The sequence below is a fragment of the Nuphar pumila genome, chromosome 6 (genome assembly GCF_984573655.1).
Source record: "Nuphar pumila chromosome 6, dmNupPumi1.hap1.1, whole genome shotgun sequence".
Classification (NCBI taxonomy): Eukaryota; Viridiplantae; Streptophyta; class Magnoliopsida; order Nymphaeales; family Nymphaeaceae; genus Nuphar; species Nuphar pumila.
The window spans coordinates 90,316,473-90,337,033 of NC_143254.1; the positions used below are offsets into that span (position 1 = coordinate 90,316,473).

A 20,561-nucleotide genomic window follows, 5' to 3' on the forward strand; every position below is an offset into this window, starting at 1 on the left:
AAGCTTAAAAATTCATGTCTGTTCATCAAAAAAGCTCTCTCTTTATATATATATATTGATGGTCTAAAAATTTCATAAATATTAAAGCTTAAAAATTCATGTCTGTTCATCAAAAAAAGCTCTCTTTATATATATATATATCGATGGTCTAAAAATTTCATAAATATTAAAGCTTAAAAATTCATGTCTGCTCATCAAAAAAGCATGATCCAAGTATTGTTTTCTAGCTAATCCACTATGCCAAACACATCTGCATGGTCAGATTTGCGGAAGACCCCCATTCGCTCGAAGTAGCCACCTACTCTCCACTAATATATATATATATATATATATATATATATATATATATATATATATATATATATATATATATATAGTCACGAATATTGTTCAAGTTTATTTTTCGGTGAGGGTTTTTTTCAGAGATATTTTCAAAAAGCATTTCTTTCTGGAAAAATCTTGAAATCTTTAAAAATTGAAAAAATATAATAATACTAATAAGAAATATAGGAAAATAATGGGTTTTCTATTTTTTTCTTGCAAAAAATGTAAAGAAACAAAATTTACAAGTTTTTAAAAGTCAAAAGAAACAAAAAATAGAAAAAATGAACTTAAATTATATAAAAATAAGATTTTTTTAAAAAGTTATAGGTAAATCATTTTAAGCATTGATTTCAAATTATGCAAAATGCTATGTGTTGTGAAATTCAATTAAAGATTGATTTCATATTTAAGGTCTGAATGTGCAAAATGGTCAACATGGACCCTGTTTCTCCACTTTTTTTATAGAAAGATAGTAAACTTTTCTTTAAAAAAATGGGAACATATCTTATATCCATCCATCCATACATTTATGTATCTATTTTATATGCACATGGTACACACACACATATATCAGTGTTGCCAATATCGTTGATATTTTGAAAATATCACGCTATTATTGGCATTTTGGATAGGCCGATAGTAACTGCCAAAATATCACGATATTTTAAAAAACCATGGTGAAATATTTTTTTTCTGAGTACTCATAAGATGTTATTCTTTAGTATGGAGAACTTGTTGGACAATTATTTTTTGGGTTAAATCATGCTATGTTACTGGTCCAGAACCGTGTGTATCTTCCTTTCCAAAGTTCTAGATTTGGGGATTTAATCCATCTTAAGGGGTTAATCTATTTCACTGGTCTCATTTAATCTTAAGTTCATAAAGTCTTATTCTTTAATATGGAGTTTGTCCTTTTGTTAAAACATGCTATATCATAGGTCTAGAACCTTATATATCTTTCTTCTGAAGAGCCAGATATATGGAATTGGCTTGTCTCAAAAGTCTATGTTATTTGGCTGGTCTTACTATGCAAGTCATAAACTCAACTGAATCTGAAAGGGGAAGGGTTTTATATTGCGAGTAGGTGTGTGTGTAGTGTCTTTTTACACATAGGAGTCCAATTTGTTCTGGGGGTTTTCAAGATTTCAGAAGCTTTTTTGTTGGGTATGGCCAGACATACATGGTCAGATTGAGTTTAAAAGTTACTTAAAAGGTTGAACTCTAGGAATCCTAGGCAGGATGAATTTGGAATGTTAGGATCTTTGAGGATTTGTACTCTAGTATGATCCTTTTCATTATTTGTCATTATTTTAATAATTTAACCATAATTGTTTGGTGTAATTATATGACTTCCTTTTGGCAGTTTGATGAGAAAAGAAGATCATGTTGGTTACTTTTGCCTTTCATTGTTACTTTTTATCACTACATCCTCTTTGGCAGGTTGTGGGAGCTTATTTTGAAAAAATTGGATCTAAATCTTTTGCGGTCTACTCAATTGCTGTGACAAGTGTTGATAATGAAACTTGGTTTGTGAAAAGAAGGTAACTATTGTTTTGCTATTTTGAGTTAAATGAAGTAACAATGTGTTTAGACTGGTAGCCTTTTTTTCTAACCTTTAACCCAACTTTTTGACAATGTTTTTTTTTCCATGCTGCATTAAGAATACAAATGTTAACTAAAGAAGAATATTCATCAAAAAGTTATTTATGTAATCATTTTGTTTTGTCAGTTTTTTAAGAGATGTGGCTGGTTCTTTGACACCTGGCGATATGCAGGTACAGTAACTTCGAAAGATTGCACCGACACCTGAAGGATATACCAAACTATTCATTACACTTGCCCCCTAAGAGGTTTCTTTCATCAAGTATTGATGACTATTTTGTTCATCAGCGTTGTATTTTGCTGGATCAATATTTGAAGGTGTGCTCCAAAATATGTTTTCATGACTTTGTACTTTGATGCTTTCACCTGTTGATTTTTGTTTATTCTGGTTATTTGCAGGATCTTTTATCAATTGCAAATGTTGCAGAACAACATGAAGTGTGGGATTTTTTAAGTGCTTCATCAAAGGTTTCTATTATTTTATTTTTCTCTCGGATAAGGTTTTTATCTGATGAATTTGATGTTCCTGATGAAGTTCATGTTATCTATTTCTTTATTAATTTGTTTAGTGATGTTCACTTTTAAGCTGATGCTTGTAACCATTTCATTTTTTGCTTATTCTACAGAACTACTCATTTGGAAAATCTACCTCGGTTGTGAAAACATTGGCAGGTTGGTTATCCTTGTTTTCTAGGATTTTGTTTTTGGAGTTAGTGCTTTTTGTTCCACCCTTTCTTTTTCCTTTCTCTCTGGCCAGCACTTTGCATTACAAAATAATTTCCTAGTTGCATGCCATGTATGTACCACAAGTAGAACTTTGTGTTAGATTTCACTAGGATCTGTCACACGTGAAAAGAGAGGTGAAAGAGAAAGGAGGAGCTGCGGCTGTCACGATTTTCATTAATGAAATCGTGACCTAAAACATATATATATATATATATATATATATATATATATCCTTCGTCTACAGTATGAGTCGGGTCTGATATATTATCCAGACCCGGAATACAAAATAACAAATACAAGTAAAGAATACACAGACAATACACATACAAATAGACTTTTTGACCCCCCCTCAAGTTGATCATGGTTTTGAACCATGAACAACTTGCCTTTAAGTGTCCAAAAGTGATCCTTGGTCAAGCCTTTTGTGAATATGTCTGCAACTTGTCTTTCAGTGTTAACAAATTCGGACTCGATCCCCTTTTTTTCAACCTTTTGTCTCACAAAATGTTGATCTATCTCAACGTGCTTGGCACGACTATGATGAACCAAATTGAATGATATGTTGAGAGCACTTTGATTGTCACACAACAAGATAGATCGGGATATCACTTCTCCCACTTCAGTTAGCAAATGTCGAACCGATGTGACTTCAACAGTAGCAGCAACCATGGATCTGTACTCAGCCTCAGTACTTGATCTAGCAATGACCTTTTGTTTTCTACTGCTTCAGGATACTAAGTTTCTTCCAATGAAGATGCAATATCCTGATGTAGACCTTCGTTCATCTGTATCCCTTGCCTCGTCTGCATCACAATATACAATAATCTTGCCCATGTCCTTGCCAAATGGTTTTGAAGAGTATATCAATCCATCCCCAACTGTGCCTTTCAGATATCTGAGTATCCTTTTAACAACCTCCATATGCCCAGTACGCGGTTCATGCATGAACGGAGACACCTGATTGACTGAATAAACAATATCAGGTCGAGTGAATGTAAGATACTGTAACATCCCTATTAGGCTGCAGTACCCAGTGGGATCCATACAAAAGTCTCCATCATGGGCACTCAGTTTTTGGTGAAGAATACTTGGAGTCCTTAGAGGTTTACAATCTTTCATACCTGCTTTGTTAGAACGTCCATCATATACTTGTGTTGGGTGAGAGTCAACCCATCAGCTCGGCTATCAACTTCAACTCCAAGAAAATAATGCAACTCCAAGAAAATAACGCAGGGCTCCAAGGTCTTTCATTTTGAATCTTTGACTCAGTAGTTTCTTTACTTCTTTGATATGATCCTCAGAGTTTCCTGTGATGACATAAATTAGCAATATGGTAATCACATTTTGCCCTCTAAAGATGAACAATGAGTGATCTAGTAGGGAGTGAGCAAGGCCATGCTTCTGAATCTCAAGAGAGAAGCTGTCAAACAAAGAGCGAGATGCTTGCTTTAGACCTTAGATAGCCCTTTTTAGTCTGCATACATTTGTCTTACAATCTTTCTTTTAATATCCAGGTGGTTGTTCCATGTAAACTTTCTCCTTCAAATCTCCATGCAAAAATGCATTCTTAACATTAAGTTGACTTAGTGTCCATCAATGTTCAACAACTAAGGAAATAATGATTCGAATCCTTCCCATTCTCACCACTGGATTAAAGGTCTCATTATAGTTTTGTCCTGCTTCTTGTGTGAAACTCTTTGCTACGAGTCTTGCCTTGTATCGTTCAATGATCCCATCTGGTTTATATTTTATTTTGTAGTCCCATTTGCATCCTATCACATTTCTGTCAGGAGGTTTGGGAACAATTTCCCAAGTTTCACATTCATGCAAGGCTTGCATTTCATCATTCATGGCTTCTACCCATTTCTTATAAGTCGCTGCTTGGTTGTACATAATAGGTTCATCCTCCTTGGTGAGAGCAGTAAAAAAGAGTTGAAAATCCATGGAGAAATTGTTGTAGCTAACCCACCTATCAATAGGATGCCGCATGTGACTGAACCTCCTGACGTCAAGGGTGTGTGAGGAGGTAGGTGCAACCTCTTGAGCCCGATTTAGGAGTCTTGAAACAGTCGTTCTCTGTCTGGTGTAGGAAATGCCCTTATACCTTCTCGATTCCAATGGTGGTGCTGCTTCACAACTCCGTGATTCCGATGTACCAGCGATCTTGGGACTCTCTTCTTCGTGTTGCACACAGTTCAAATGACATTCTTCATTCGAACTATCAAAGTGCTCTGAATTCAACCAATGGTAATAAACTTCAACTGAGGTAGATGACATGCCACCTGTGTCAATTTTATGATTGAAGTTCAGCTCGTCAAAAACAACATTTCTCGAGATTATGATGCATTTGTTAATGAGATCATAATATCTGTATCCTTTGTAGTCATCCGCATATCCCACAAATCTACACTTTTGAGCCTTATCCTGAAACTTGTTTATCAAGGACTGATTAATAATTGCATATAACAAACACATCAAAAAACACGTAAGTCATGATAATCAGGATGAATTTCAAAAAGGCAGTGATAAGGAGACTTGTTTTCTAAAACAACCATGGGCAGTCTATTTATCACATGTACAGTAGACTGAAAAGCTTCTATCCACAAATTGATGGGAAGATATGAAAAGTTTTTGTCCATAGATTGATGGGAAAATGACTGTCATGAAGCATACTCATCGCACTTTCAACAATATGCCTATGTTTGCGCTCAACAATCCCATTCTGTTGTGGCGTGTGTGGGCATAACACTCTTCTTCCTATCCCATTATTTTGAAGAAAAGAAATGAAGTCACTGGATGTGAACTCCCCTTCTCCATCACATTGAAAAAATTGAATGGACTCGTAGAATTGATTTTTTATTAAGGATAGAAAGTTCTGAAACAAAAGGAAAACTTCGACTTATTTTTCATGAAGTATATCTATTAAAATACGGAAAGGATCCATATCCGATACAACACCCACATGTTTATATTTTAATGTAATATGTATTATTAATACAGAGCAGTTTCGTCCATGTAAAAAATATTGTAACCCTATTAAGCTTAATGATGTATTAGTGCAGTCAAGAAGAATTAGAGTGGCTGTCGATTCTCCAGAAAAGTCTGTTCTCTCTCCTCACTCCTTTATCGTTTTCTTCACAAAATATACCAGTTCATTGGCAGTTTTCACATGGTATCAGAGCAACACCATATTTGGGCATAAACAAGTCACTTTCATTAACTCTGTCTTTTCATTTTTCTCCATCTTTAAAAAAAACAGAAATCGAGTTCTTCTTGAGTTCTTCCCCTCTGCAGTTCTGCATCTCTCATCCTTTTTTTTTCTCTTCTCGTTTCACGCAAAAGCCAAAGCCGAGTTCTAACTTTTCACGTGATCTGCCCTAGTCACGTGAATTTGGTTCTCACTTTTCACGTGATCTGCCCTAGTCACGTGAATCTAGTTCTTCTCCTCTTGTTTCTTTTCTCCACATGTGTCACGCAAAAGCCGAGTTTGTTTTTTTTCTCTTCCTGTTTCCTGCAAAAGCCGAGTTCCCCCTTTTCATTCTAATATCATGTTTTTTTTTTAATATTTGGTCTGGAATCGGTCACACCTACTCCTTTCTCGTTCTTTTTGCCTGCACGAGCTCCACCATTCGTCTCACATATCTGAATATTATTTCAGATCTACTGTGCACCTTACACAGTTCTGAACCTAAGTCACAGGGACTCGACAAAGCAGGTGCCGCACCCGCGTCGACGCGACACGGGTGCGCGTGCTGGTGCGGCACTGGGTGCAGTCAACACGATTCTGCTGATTGAGAAAACTCGAAAAGAGACCAGAGTGGGAAGAATGAGAGGAGTCCGTAGCTTAAAAGTTAACAAGGTATTCACGAGATGTACAATCCACTGCTTTGAAACTTGCTGGTCGTCCTTTCTTGCCTTTTATTTTTTACGATCCTGATAGATGCAGGAAAGGGAGCAGAACAACTCACGCTGAACAGACTTTAATAAATCACAGATGGAAACTATGCGGATTCAAGAACAAAGAGTTTCATGAATATGGAATTTGACTAAAGGTGTATTTCATGCATAACGATTTGCATGTACAACGATTTATAGGCACAACGATTTGTAGGCACAATGATTTACAAGCACAACGATTTGTGGGCACAACGATTTGTAGGCGCAATGATTTGTGGACAACGATTTGTAGACACAACGATTTGTAGGGCCAACGTTTTGCGTGATTCAACAATCAAGAAATATGGTATTCCAGATTGGATACTGATGGATGATCAAATCCGATTGTTTTAGGCAAGGTTTGACAGAAATAAGAATTGTGAGACCAAGAGTATTCACGATCAGATCTGAGTATTTCAGATCTGAGTATTTCAGATCTAACAGAATGAGGAAGTGTGAGACGGAGAATATGCACGATCAAGAAAATTTGGGATATGACTCAAGGATTGAATATTTCAGATCTGACTCATGTACACAATCAGATCTGAATATTCAAGACAAACCGTGAGACAAGAATAAAAAGAAGAACTGGGAGAAAGAAGAAATGGAGCCTTTCAGGTCTAACACAGATTCACGTCAAATCTGAATACTCAGGCACGAAAAACAGTAGAGAATGAGTAAATGAAAGAAAGAAGAAGAAGATAGAAGAAAAGTGTGGAAGAAGAAAACCTCTTGATTGGATACAGGTTGATCTCTCAGGTCAGACCTTCTGGAAGCAACTTCGAAGCCCTTGATGGTTTTCTGCTCTGATACCATGTTAGATTTCACTAGGATCTATCACATGTGAAAAGAGAGGTGAAAGAGAAAGGAGGAGCTGTGGCTGTCACGATTTCCAATTGTTGAGAAGCAGTCACCGTACATATGCATATGCATTAAGGGTAGTTTGGTAACTACTTAATAGGTCGGGTGCATTATTTTTAATAATTTGTTTCTGTCTAATCTCTCTATTTAAGTGAGATTAGACCTAATGAGATACATGATTCTTTCTTCCTCTCTCTCTCTCTTCTCTGATTTGCTTCAAACCCTAGCCGACTTCAACATGGTATCAGAGCCGGACGTAGCTCTGGGCATCTGACTTGATCGACCCACATGTGGATCGGGTCCGGTGTGTACAATAGAAACGCAGAGCTGGAGCCAACGTGTACAACGTCTGATCTGATCGACCCATCTTCCTCCTCCTGGTATCTGACATCTTCCTTCAGTAGAAACGCAAATCGGGTGGTGATCGTTGACAGTGTCTACAACGACTGGTGTGCGTGTGGAAGCTGAGATCGTTGTGTGTGGTAGGAGCAGGGAGACACCTGTTTTTCAATCGGACGTCCGACCCAAACTCTAGCCTGGATCGCGTGATGACCCGACTGTTTTGGATCTGACCTCAGATCGTGTCGATGGTGGTAGTGTGGACGTCGAAGAAGTCTGCAGCTTCTGTCATGAACCAGTCGCGTCTCGATCTTGGTAGCTTCTAAGGTTGCAGACGTGGATTAGATCTGATCTGATCTATATAATTCAAATATGAAATTGGGCGTGTGGTCGTGGTATGCAACTTGTCACAATTTTTTTGTGAGGTGGATGGTTTAGGTAAAGTTCAATTCAAGTTATATATGCAAGTTGTGGATCTGAACAGCGTGTTACAGTCATTGTGTTACAGTCGTTGGTCGTGTATATCAAATTTTATAAGTGGAATTAAAATCTGATATAATCGGTTTCATAGTTGGTAGTTGGTGTGCATCAGATCTGAGTTTTCAGCAGGTTGTGTTTGCGTGTGGTTGTACCTGCATTAGAACAAACCCGTTATCTTATCCCGTGGCTGAAACACAGAAGTCAGATATGACCGAAACAGTGGCTGATTATAAAATAAAGCCTTTGCAAATCCCTTTTCATATGGATCATCGGTAAAGCTGGATGAGACTAACTATGCTAGATGGTCTCGTACGTTCATGATGTCAGTCTCAGGGCATCGTAGAAAACATATTTTGTTGGAAAATGAGACCAAAGACAAAACTGGAAAGTATGCTACGTGGGAAAAGGACAATGATATTGTCATGTCATGGATTATGAATAGTGTGCAACCTCACATTAGCCGATGAGCTTATTTATTACACCACCGCAAAACAAATGTGGGATAATTTGCAAGATATGTACTCTAAAGAAACTAATGTTAGTCGGATTCTTCAAGTAGAGCAGGAGATCTATAAATTGCAGCAAGGAGAGCAAACTCTAGCCGAGTACTATGCCTCTATGAAGGCAACCTTTGAGACACTAAATGCACATAGACCATTGTGCTGTGACAAACAAAAACTACACCAGGATCACACCATGGTTGCTCGGTTCCTTACTGGCTTGTCAGCTGAATTCTCAGTTGCCAAAGTTCAGATGTTGACAACCCCAATCGGAATCACAAGCCTCTGCTCTGTCTGTTTTCTATGGCCGAGGTCGAGGTTTTATTCCTGATACACGAGGTTGTGGACGTGGTCGAGGCACAGGAAGACGAGGCAAGCTCCAGTGTACCTACTGCGGGAGATTTGGGCATTTAGAAGATAAATGCTTTGACAAGAATGGTTGACCTCCTGCAACTTCAGCTAAAGTTGTTCCTACGGCTTAAGTTGCCAAACTCGAGTCTCCCGTTGTTCCTCCTAGTGATTCGGTTACACTTACTCGTGTTGAGTATGATGATTTGTTGGCACATCGTCCGTCTAGTTCCCCCGTGGCTGATGTTGCATGTTCTTCAGGTGATAGATTATTTTGCCAAGGTAGTAGGTGGATTATTGATTCGGGGGCATCTAGACATTTGTGTGGAATGAATGTGATTTTCAAATTTGAATAGTGTTGCTAACCATAAAAAGCTAATTCTTGTCGATGGAAGTTCCTCTCCCATTGTTGGCCAGGGAAATATCTCCATCTCCCCTACTTTTCAGTTATCAAATGTTCTCCATGCCCCTTCATTCCCTCAAAATTTGTTATCTGACAATCGTGTTGCAAAAGAGTTGAATTGTAGAGTAATATTTGATCCTACCTGTTGCACTTTTTAGGACTTGCTGACGGGAAAGACGATTGATGGAGGCTATGAGGAAGGTGAAGTCTATTATCTACACCAACCAGTTGGCTCTGTTCATTCAGCAGTTGAGTTCTCCTCTAGTCCGCTGCTTTGGCATTATCGTCTTGGTCATCTCCCGTTGCTTAAATTGCGTAGAGTTATTTCTCATATCTCGCTGTCCACTACTCTGTTGTGCGAAGCATGTCAGCTTGGGAAGCATCATAGGAGTTCATTTCTATCTGGTCAGAGTCCTTCAAGTCGAAATTTGTTTGATCTTCATGTTGATGTTTGGGATCCAAGTAGAATTCCTAGTCGTTCTAAGTGTCGTTATTATTTAGTCATTGTAGATGATTTTTCCAGATTATCTTGGGTATTCTTGTTAAAAGATAGGGCTGAAGCCCCAATTATTCTAAAATCCTTGATTATTGAAATAAAAACTCAGTTTAATTCTTGCGTCAAAGTTGTTCGCACTGACAATGCTCTTGAATTCAAATCCTCTGAATTATTATAATTTTACAAAAATCTTGGAATCCAACCTCAGACTTCTTGTCCTCATACCTCGCAACAAAATAAAGTAGCAGAGCGCAGACATAGACACATTCTAAATGTTGCCCGTTGCCTCATGATCCAGTCTAACATGCCCGCGTCTTACCGGGGAGATGCGGTTTTAACTGCGGGATACCTAATAAACCGTATGCCTTCAACCTCTGTGGGGGGTCATATTCCCATTCAAATTCTCAGTCCTTCTAGCTCAACCGTTTGGCTGTGTGTGCTTTGTTCATAAACTTGGTCCCAACTGAGATAAATTGTCACCCCAATCTATAAAATGTGTTTTTGTTGTGTATCCCAAGCACCAAAAAGGATATCGTTGTTAGATCCCATTTTTTAAAGAGAGTATGTCAGTGCAGATGTTTCTTTTTTTGAGTCTATCCCATATTTTTCTAGTACCTCTCCAAGATTCCCATATTTTTCTAGTACCTCTCCAAGATTACATGCTAGTCAAGGTGATTCCTTTCCTCTTCCTGTTCCTCATTTTCCATTAGAGTCTTTCTGTCTTGAGCCTCTCGTTCCAAGTCCGACTTTGTCTCGTTACAAAAATCCTCTTGTGGTGTACACCCATCGAGATCCACCCAATTCTATGCCTTTGCCATCGGCTTCTCCAGAGGTGAGTGTTCCTGACCTTACTGATGAGCCTATTGTTGATGGTGATTTACCTATTGCTCTTCGGAAGGAAAAAAGGCAGTGTACACTTCATCTTATTTCTCAGTTTGTTTCCGAGGCAAGACTTGGTAAAAATATGAAGAATTTTGTATTAGCATTATCTGCTGCATCAGTTCCTCTCAATCATCATCAAGCTCTTCTGGACCCCAAATGGGCGAAGGCCATGCAGGATGAAATGGATGCATTGCTTTCTCGGAGAACATGGGACTTAGTTGATCCTCCCTATGAGGCTGATATTGTTGGTTGTAAATGGGTCTATACTATTAAGTATAACTTAGATGGATCGATTGAAAGATTTAAAGCCCGCCTGGTTGCAAAAGGCTATACTCAGACTTATGAGGTAGACTTCTTTGAAACATTATCTCTTGTTGCTCGTCTTGGGACTATTAGTCTTGTTTTGTCAGTCGCCGTGCACTATGGTTGGTCTCTATGTCAGCTTGATGTGAAAAATGCCTTTTTGTATGGGGACTTGGAGGAAACAGTTTACATGCAACAACCTCTGGGGTTTGAAGTTCAGGGAGAGTGTCAGAAGGTATGCAAGTTGAACAAGGCAATCTATGGTCTCAAACAAAGTCCCCGTACGTGGTTCTCCAAGCTGGCTGAGGTCATGTCAACATTTGGGTTTGCCCGATCTAGACCACTCTTTTTTTATTAAAAAGACTTGCAGAGGGATTGTGACCATGATAATATATGTTGATGACATTATAGTCACAAGAAGCAGTGAACAAGACATCTCTGAGACAAAGTCCCATCTTCAGAAACACTTTGTGACTAAGGATCTGGGACCACTCAGATATTTCTTAGGCATAGAGGTTGCAAGGAGTAATGACAGATTGGTTCTGTCAAAGCGGAAATATGTCTTGGACCTGCTGAAGGAGACAGGGGTGCTAGGTGCCAAACCTGCAAGAATTCCTATGGATCTCGAGTCTCATTTGTTTGACGAAAAATCAGAGTATGTGGACAGTAGCCATTATCGCTCATTGGTTGGCGAGCTATTATATGTGACCGTAACCAACATATCTTTAGCCGTGGGCAAGATAAGTCACTTTATGGACAAACCTACAGAGGCTCACTGGGAGGCTGCAATAATGATTCTCAAATATCTAAAATTCTCTCCTGGTAAAGGACTATGGTTTAAACAAAACCCTTCTTTAGATGTTACTGCCTATTCAGATGCAGATTATGCAGGGTCGGTTGTTGATAGAAAGTCAACGATTGGATTTTGTATGTTTGTTGGAGGGAATCTGGTTCCTTGGAGAAGTAAGAAACAAATTGTTGTTGCAAGGTCGAGCGTTGAGGCAGAGTATCAGGCTATGGCTCAAATTGCTGCAAAGATGATGTGGGTTAAATCTGTGTTGACTGATCTCCAAGTGAAAGTCTCGTTACCTATGGAGATGATATCTGATAATAGAGCTGCTACTTATATTGCTAATAACCCAGTGTTTCATGAACGAACAGAGCATATTGAGGTGGATTGTCTAGACTAGTTTCATTTTCACCAAGCACATATCTTCACAGAACCAAATTGCTGATGTCTTCACAAAACCCTTAGCTAGTTCAAGTTTTTCAAAATGTTGTGACAAGCTGAACATTATTGATATATATGCTTCAGCTTGAGGGGGAGTGTTGAGAAGCAGTCACCGTACATATGCATATGCATTAAGAGTAGTTTGGTAATTACTTAATAGGTCGGGTGCATTATTGTAAATAATTTATTTCTGTCTAATCTTTCTATTTAAGTGAGATTAGACTTAATGAGATACACGATTCTTTCTTCCTCTCTCTCTCTCCCTCTTTTCTCTGATTTGCTTTAAACCCTGGCGGACTTCAACACCAATAATGAAATCGTGACCTAAAACATGTATATATTATCCTTCATTTACAGTATGGGTTAGGTCTGATATATTATCCAGACCCGGAATACAAAATAACAAATACAAGTAAAGAATACACAGACAATACACAAACAAATAGACTTTTTCACTTTGCACCTCAAGGTACACTGTGAAGATATTTTATGCACTTGATTTATCTGTTACAACTGTATTGGGCTATAACAATGTTGTCAGAATTGGGCAATTCACATCAAATCGGTCCTTAACTGATTCACCTGTCATTTCAACTTAAGTTTTTATATATCTTTTAATATTTTTAAGGGTTAATTTTTGAACATTTTAAAATACTTTTTTAATTTTTAGTGACAATTGCCATCCAATGGTGAAAAAGTATTGATTCACAAACAATTCAATTCGATTCAATTCAGAGTTTTTGTTTTTTGAGAAAATGATTCACCTACTGAACCGATTTTAACAACATTGGGCTATAAATTAACGATAACTGAAATAAATTATCAGAAGTAAATAATTAAAGAATGAAATTATCAATTTCTGTTCTTATTATCCTTGATAGCCAACCTCAAACTGAGCATGATTTTTCCTGCTGGAATCTTTCATGGGCAAGACTTTCTGTATTCTTGTTAACTCGTGAAAATATTTGCTACTGGACTTTCAATGCCTCTATGTTGTGCTTCTATCTACAGATATTCAAGTTCTGTTTAGTCAATTTTGGTCTTTTAATTTTCTGTCATACAATATGCAATTCAATGAAATCTGTCTTGTATTTTGGTTTTCACAATGCATGAACGATTTCAAAACTTGCGAATCTCTAGAGATGAGGTTTTTGCTGTGGATGCTGCAATTAATCTAGATCTCTAGAACTTGATTAGAGGGGGATGGAGGAGATGAGACCATGTTGAGAATAAGAGGGATTCTCCAAGAAATTCTATTGGGGCATAACCAAGGTTGTAAGTATCGTATTGTTACCTATACCGGTCAGGCCCAAATTAAGATATGTATCATATCATATAGTAAAAAATCATAATTTTTAAATAAAAAATTTAAAAAATCATAAAAAATTATAAAAAATTATAAAAAAACATAAAAAATCAGAAAAAATCACAATTCTAAAAAACATAATACATGAAACAATAATGCGTTGTACAAAATACTACCATAAAATCACATTTAGGCATTTATATCTTTATGAGTTGCATACGACATCATCAAACATCAACTATCTCACAAGAACAATGCAAAATATTAATATCTTGCAATCAAAAACATGCCACAAGACTCATACTTTCATATTACATAAACAAAAATATCATGGCGATAGTTGCACTTGATTTTCAATCAATTTTCACTCATTACTTGAGTGCCTCATTGCCATGCCAGATCATCTGATGCCATCTTTGTTGTAGGAGTCTTAAACCTGATTTCTACCTTGATATAAATCTCTAATTTCTATGGATCCAATTTCACGGTAAGTTGGCAGGGGGTTTCAGGGGGGCAGCGTCCCACGAGAGAACTTTTTTAGAGACTAGCTTTATAATTTGTACTCATAATAAATAATTTTTTTTACCTTAACCCACTTCTTTGATTGAAAAAATGGTGAAAATGCACTTTTACTTTAGCAAACAGCAAATCCCTCTCCCTTGTGCACGGATCGACCCCCAAATCACTCTCACTAGACCTAGGGTGCGTGGATACCTCTCTAATGACATATACAAATGAGGGAGTCGACCCTCAAGATGTCTTTTAAATCCAAAATTGAAAAATTATGATTCAACCTTTTTTTTAGTGCGCTGGTCTTGTATCGCACGATACACCCCATATCGTATGATACAAATACAATACACACTCATATCACTATATGAGTAAGTATCATATCAATATTCCTTATAGTAACAATACGTATCGTACCGTATCATACGGTACCTACAACATTGGGCATAACATTGCACCTATGTGTGTGTGCACATGTCTTGAGAGAGAGTACCTCCTAAACCATCCTAAATGTCTTCAAAGGGACAAAGTTTCATGTGTTTGCTTAATCCAAACTCATAGATGCATTATATATAAGTTTACTCAGTAGAAAACATGCATTAGATTAGGCATTTTTTGTGTCTAGATGCATATTTAGAGTGATAAAAAATCAATGGCTCATATTGCGCCAACACCTGATGAAATAGAAATCAAGGTTTCTCGTGGAATTGTTTTGATACAAAACATAGTTTTAGTGAATAAGCAATGATGAGCGCATCTATATGTTAGGATTAGGCAAAAAACTTGTACAACTATGTTTTTTAGAAGCATTTAGGAAATAGGAGCTACTCATCACTCTATATGTGTGTGTATATGTATATATAAATTAGTTCATTTTCTTAGGGACATTATATTAATGGGCACTTTTCACACTAAATAGTCACAAGTATGCCTCCTAGAGGTGGTGTCAATGGTCATTCAAATATTCCATCTGTGCCATCGTAGGATGGCATGTATATTGTCACTATTATTACTACAATTCCAGTTCTTTATACTGCATTCTGCCTTTGTGCATGACTGTATCTGCTTCTACCGCTCAAGTAGATATATTGTTTGTGTAAACTGAAAACTTGTTCACTAAATATACAATGTATGGTCTCTGATAGTCAAATAATAAAGTGAACCTACTATACTTATGAACTTCTGAACTTTTTATGAAATTGAGCATGCATCAACCTGCTCTTACAGCGCAGCTGCTACTAGTATTTACATTCCAGTTCTCTATTTTATCAGCCGTTTAAGATTATTGACTGGATGATCTTCCTTGATATGACTACTTATTTGTTTATGTTCTGTAATTAGATCCTTTACACCACCGAGATTTTGCTGATCAATTCTTTGGACTGAGCAGTTAACGTAGATGATGCAATGGATGATATTGTTCGCCAGTTCAAAGGGGTGTCAGATGGTCTCCGGCGCAAAGTTGTTGGTTCACCTGATAGTTCTTCATTAACAAAGAGGAGTTCTGGATTCTCTCTGAATGAAGAGGTACAAAACCAAAGCTTAAGCTATAGTCACAGGGAAAGATCTCATAGTGCCTCTGAAGATGAGGACCATGACAAGGGGATAACCCATGAAGAAACAGGTTCAAGTTCGCGGATTAATGGATGGCACTCAGACAATGAATTGGACTCTAAGCAATTTCCACCTCGAGTCGTCAAACGTTATGATAATTCAAGGGCCATGGGGTCTGGGGGAAATCTTCAATCAGAAGTTAGGTCTGAGGCACATTCTGTAGCAGACTCTTTCGTACTATCTGATCTTTTTGAAGATCCTGGCCAAGTCCCACCTGAGGTAGATATGTTCCTTAAACTGTTCATTGATTGATGCAGGAATATTTTTTTGCTTTGCAAGTTCTATTCTAGTATGAAGGTGACTAAATAGGTTTGGAAGAATATTTTGTTCTGCAACTAATGTGTATCTCTTTCAGTGTTTGTTCAAAACAATGCACATTGAAACTTCTTGGGCCTACACACATCCTCACATCCATAAAGAAAACTTCAAATAACACTAATTCATCATCTCATCCAGGATCGACACAGTAAATATTACTACCTTGTATGGATAGTGCTTTTTAGCAACAATAAATTTTAATTTTAAGCAAATTCTTGTTCTTTTATCTAGCTATAATTCTTCAGAATTGGTTGCCATGACTTGACTGTCATTGCATGGACATGGGCATGGGATACGACATTGATACTTCATATGGCCATGAGATTTTGTGAAATGTAAAACACCAGGACATTATTTAAATGTTTGATGTTTACATCTCTAAGACTTAAGTTCATTAGGTAATACAAATTTGCTGATATCAGCTACAATTTTTTAAGTAACTGCAAATAAAGGATCAAGATCATGAAAAGACATGAGATGTGGACATGGTGTTGAATATGTCTGACACAGGTTTAACCATCTCCATGAAGTGTCATGGACTGTTCAGTGCCTATGGGGGTGTTATATTGTGTTTACATGGAATGTGCATACCAAGGTTGTATCATATCGGAACCCATATCGGTCAGGTCCAAAATAAGATACATATCATACCGAATAATAAAAAATAGTAAATTTTGAAAAAAAATAAAAAAAATTCTAAAAAATCAGAAAAAATAACAAAAATTCTAAAAAATCAAAACACATGAAACAATGATGAAATACGCAAAATGCAACCATAAAATCACATATGAAGTATTTATGTCTATGAGTTGCATAAGACATCATCAAACATCAACTATCTCACAAGAACAATGCAAAATATTAAATATCTTGCAATTAAAAATGTGCCATAAGACTTATACTTTCATATTACATAAACAAAATTATTATGGCTATAGTTGCACTCAATTTTCAATCGGTTTTCACTTATTACTTGAGTGCCCCATTGCCATGCAGGATCATCTGACTCCATATTTGTTGGAGTGTGAAGCTTGATTTCTACCTTGATATAAATCTTTAATTTTTGCGGATCCAACTTCGCTGGGGTTGTAAGCGCCCCTCAAGGCAATTTTTTTTTGAGAATAGCTTTGTAATTTTACTCATAATAGATATTTTTTACCTTAACTCATTTTCTCAAGTGAAAAAAATGGTGAAAATACATTTTTTGCCTTAACCCACTTTCTTGGATGAAAAAATGATAAAAATGCACTCTTACATGACAAAATCACTAAAGCCCTCTCTTCGACGTAAAGATTGGACCCCAAAACGGTCTCACAACTCCTAGGGTGCGTGAGAAACTCTCTAGTATGTTCTATATGAATGAAGGTTTCAACCTTCAAAGCTCTTTAAAACCCCAAAATATAAAAGCACAAATTTGCCAATTTTTAAGTCTTCAGGCACCGTATCGTACGACACATGTGATACACACCTGTATCGAGATATGGATGTATATCATACTGAATCATACGATACAGTTCAATACAGACGACATTGGTGCATACTAAGTGAAGTATATGTGACACTGATTTGGGAGGTTAAAAATTTGAGATGTTTTCTTGAAACACTTATTATATAGGTATGGGTGCATGTTAAAATGTAAAATGTAATATATATAATAGTAATAATATAATAATATTATTATATATATTTTTATTTTCTCTTTTTTCTTTTCTTTTTATTTCTTTTATTTATTGTCTAGTTCATTTTGAACTAGACATTATATTCTAGTCAAGTCTCAACTATGACTTGACTAGCAATATAGTCATTGGACTTAGTCCAACAACTATATTAAGAGCCGTTGGACTAGGTCCAACGACTCAAGGAAAGCTCTAAAAGGGCTGTCCTTCGTCTCTTCCACTTGTATAAATAAGGGTGATCCCCCTCCACTTTGTATCAATGCTTCTTAAGCATTTCTTGTGAAAAAATAAAGATTTATTTATTTTAGTGTGTTCTTCTATTTTTACCCTTTTATGGGTTATGCTTGAAGTGTCTCCAATAGACACTCTTTTGAAGATTTCTTGTGCTTTTGTGGAAGACCACAATTTCATTACATGGTATCAGAGCCTTGAAGAACTTTCGATCTTGAAGATTCTCACCTCGTTTTCCGTGCCCCTTTGCAAAGAGTGATTTATCTTCTTGTTCATGACTCAAGGGATCACTTTAGAGAAGAAAAGGATTTTGGAGGAAGCTTGGCTACTAAATTTTATGATTGTGCTCATTCTTCTCCTCTCTTATCTTTCTCTTTCTCTTCTTTTTCTTCTCATCTATTCTTTCTTTTTCATATCCTTGTAAAAGATGGATGACAATGATAAGATCACCATCATACCCATGAATTTAAATGACACCAACTATGTAATGTGGGATTCAATCATGAAGCACCACATTTAGAGAAAAGGGTTGTGGGGTATAGTTGATGGTTCCGATTCGAAACCAAAACTAATTCTCACAAAAGTTGAAAATGACAAAGAAGTACCTCTCACGGAAGAAGAGAAGAATAAGACATTGGCAACCTATGAGAAAAAATGGAAAGAATGGAGAATAGGGCATGCTAAAATTATGTCATGGCTAATTAATAGCATTGACTTCAAGAAATGCTCTAGTCTTGCTAAATTTGAGCATGCTGATAAGGTTTGAGAATATCTTAAAAATATGTATTCCCTTAAAGATATTGCACATATGTGCAATTTACAAGACAAAGTTCGGACAATGACTCCAAAGAACAAAACTATTAGAGAATATTACAATGAGTTATCCGAACTTTGGGAGGAATTGGCTCTTCTTGAGCTAAAATGACATTGTTCCGAAGATATCGAGCTTCGCCAAAAGCAACTCTATATGAATTATTTTTATCAATTTATAAACGGTTTAAGACCAGAATTTGAGTCGACCAAATCGGCTCTTCTACATCGTGGAAAAGTTTCCTCTATCATTGATACTATAGAGGAACTAACTATGGAGGAAAATGGACTTAGGAAGAATGCTCCAAAAACTGAAGATAACTCCGTTCTAGGTGTGTCTAGACTGGGTAACTATGTGCACACTTATAGGCATCCTCATTTTGGTAGACAAGGCGATGATTTTGACAAAAGAAAAGTCATTTGTCATCAATGTCATGAGTCGGGGCATTATAGGCCTCAATGTCCTAAGCTAAAGAGGAGAGACGAAAACAAAGTTGCATCGGTCAGATCAGAATCAAAAGATCAAGATGCACTGATTTTTATGACTCAATTGATGAAAATTCTTTAACCTATTCTCAAAAGAGCATCCTCCTCAACTGGAGCAACTGTTTCATCATTCTCCGATCCTGGTAACTTTCCTTGACTTCTTAACTCATGTGCCTCTTTTCATATGACCCCAAATGTCAATAGCTTATCCGAATGTCTTAAAAGTAACTCAAGTGTGGCAAAAGTTTTCACAACTGATGAAACCTCTCTTGAAATAGAAGGAATAGGACATTTTGAAAAACTTCTTAAAACATAGATTTTTTTATCTCAGAAGTTAGATATATTCCTAAACTGAATTTAAATCTCTTGTCTGTTTCTCAAATATCTGATTATGGGTGTAATATCTTCTTCTTTTCTCATGGTTGTTCGGTATAAGATCACCAGTTAGAGAAGCTGATTAAGGAAGACTATAGAGAAGGAAGACTCTATTACATGGATTTTTTGAAATTGCCTAAGAATGCTTTCTGTTATAATGTTCAGAAACTAGAGTTGGATTTATGGCATAAAAGACTTGGTCATCTTCATATGTCTAAAATCCAACATTTTCCAAGTTTAGGAAAATTTTATAAGTCTGAAAGTTTTACTTGTAAAGACTGTATCCTTGCCAAATTGAAAAGATTAGCATTTCATGATAGAACTTTTGTTTCCTCTAGATCACTTGAATTAATACGTTCAAATGTTTGGGGTCCTGCACTAGTTATTTCAAAAGGTGGATATACATATTATGTAATTTTTATAGATGACTATTCTAGGCATACTCAGATTTACTTCATTAAGTATAAATATGAAGTTTTTTCACATTTTCAAACATTTCATAAAATGGTTAAAAATAAATTTCAAAATGATATTTCTATTTTTCACACTGATTCAAGAGGAGAATTTATGTCCAAATAATTTAATGACTATCTCAACTTACATGGCATTACACACCAAAGATCTTGTCCACACACACCACGACAAAATAACCTGGCTGATCGGAAACATCAACACATCATGAAAACTACTGGGACCCTTATTAATAGCAAATCAAGTTCCAAAAGATTTTTGGGTGGAAGCTGCCTTTGCTACCTATTTTATTAATCAAATGCCATCTTCTTCTTTGAAAATCATAACTCCAAT

The 20,561-nt window shown here is 36.5% G+C and overlaps 1 protein-coding gene across 3 annotated transcripts in view; it reads left to right on the forward strand.

Moving 5' to 3' along the window:
* Nucleotides 1-20,561, forward strand: part of LOC149835114 (uncharacterized) — a 49,799-nt gene that overhangs the window by 3,452 nt on the left and 25,786 nt on the right. For all 3 annotated transcript variants that reach the window (XR_016432818.1, XM_090011698.1, XM_090011700.1), the window contains exons 7-11: nt 1,765-1,865; nt 2,100-2,244; nt 2,326-2,394; nt 2,553-2,598; nt 15,638-16,080. Coding sequence is in view for 2 of the 3 variants with exons in the window: in XM_090011698.1 (XP_089867824.1) it covers nt 1,765-1,865; nt 2,100-2,244; nt 2,326-2,394; nt 2,553-2,598; nt 15,638-16,080 (804 nt within the window). In the remaining variant the exon portion in view is untranslated. The remainder of the gene's footprint in view (nt 1-1,764; nt 1,866-2,099; nt 2,245-2,325; nt 2,395-2,552; nt 2,599-15,637; nt 16,081-20,561) is intronic.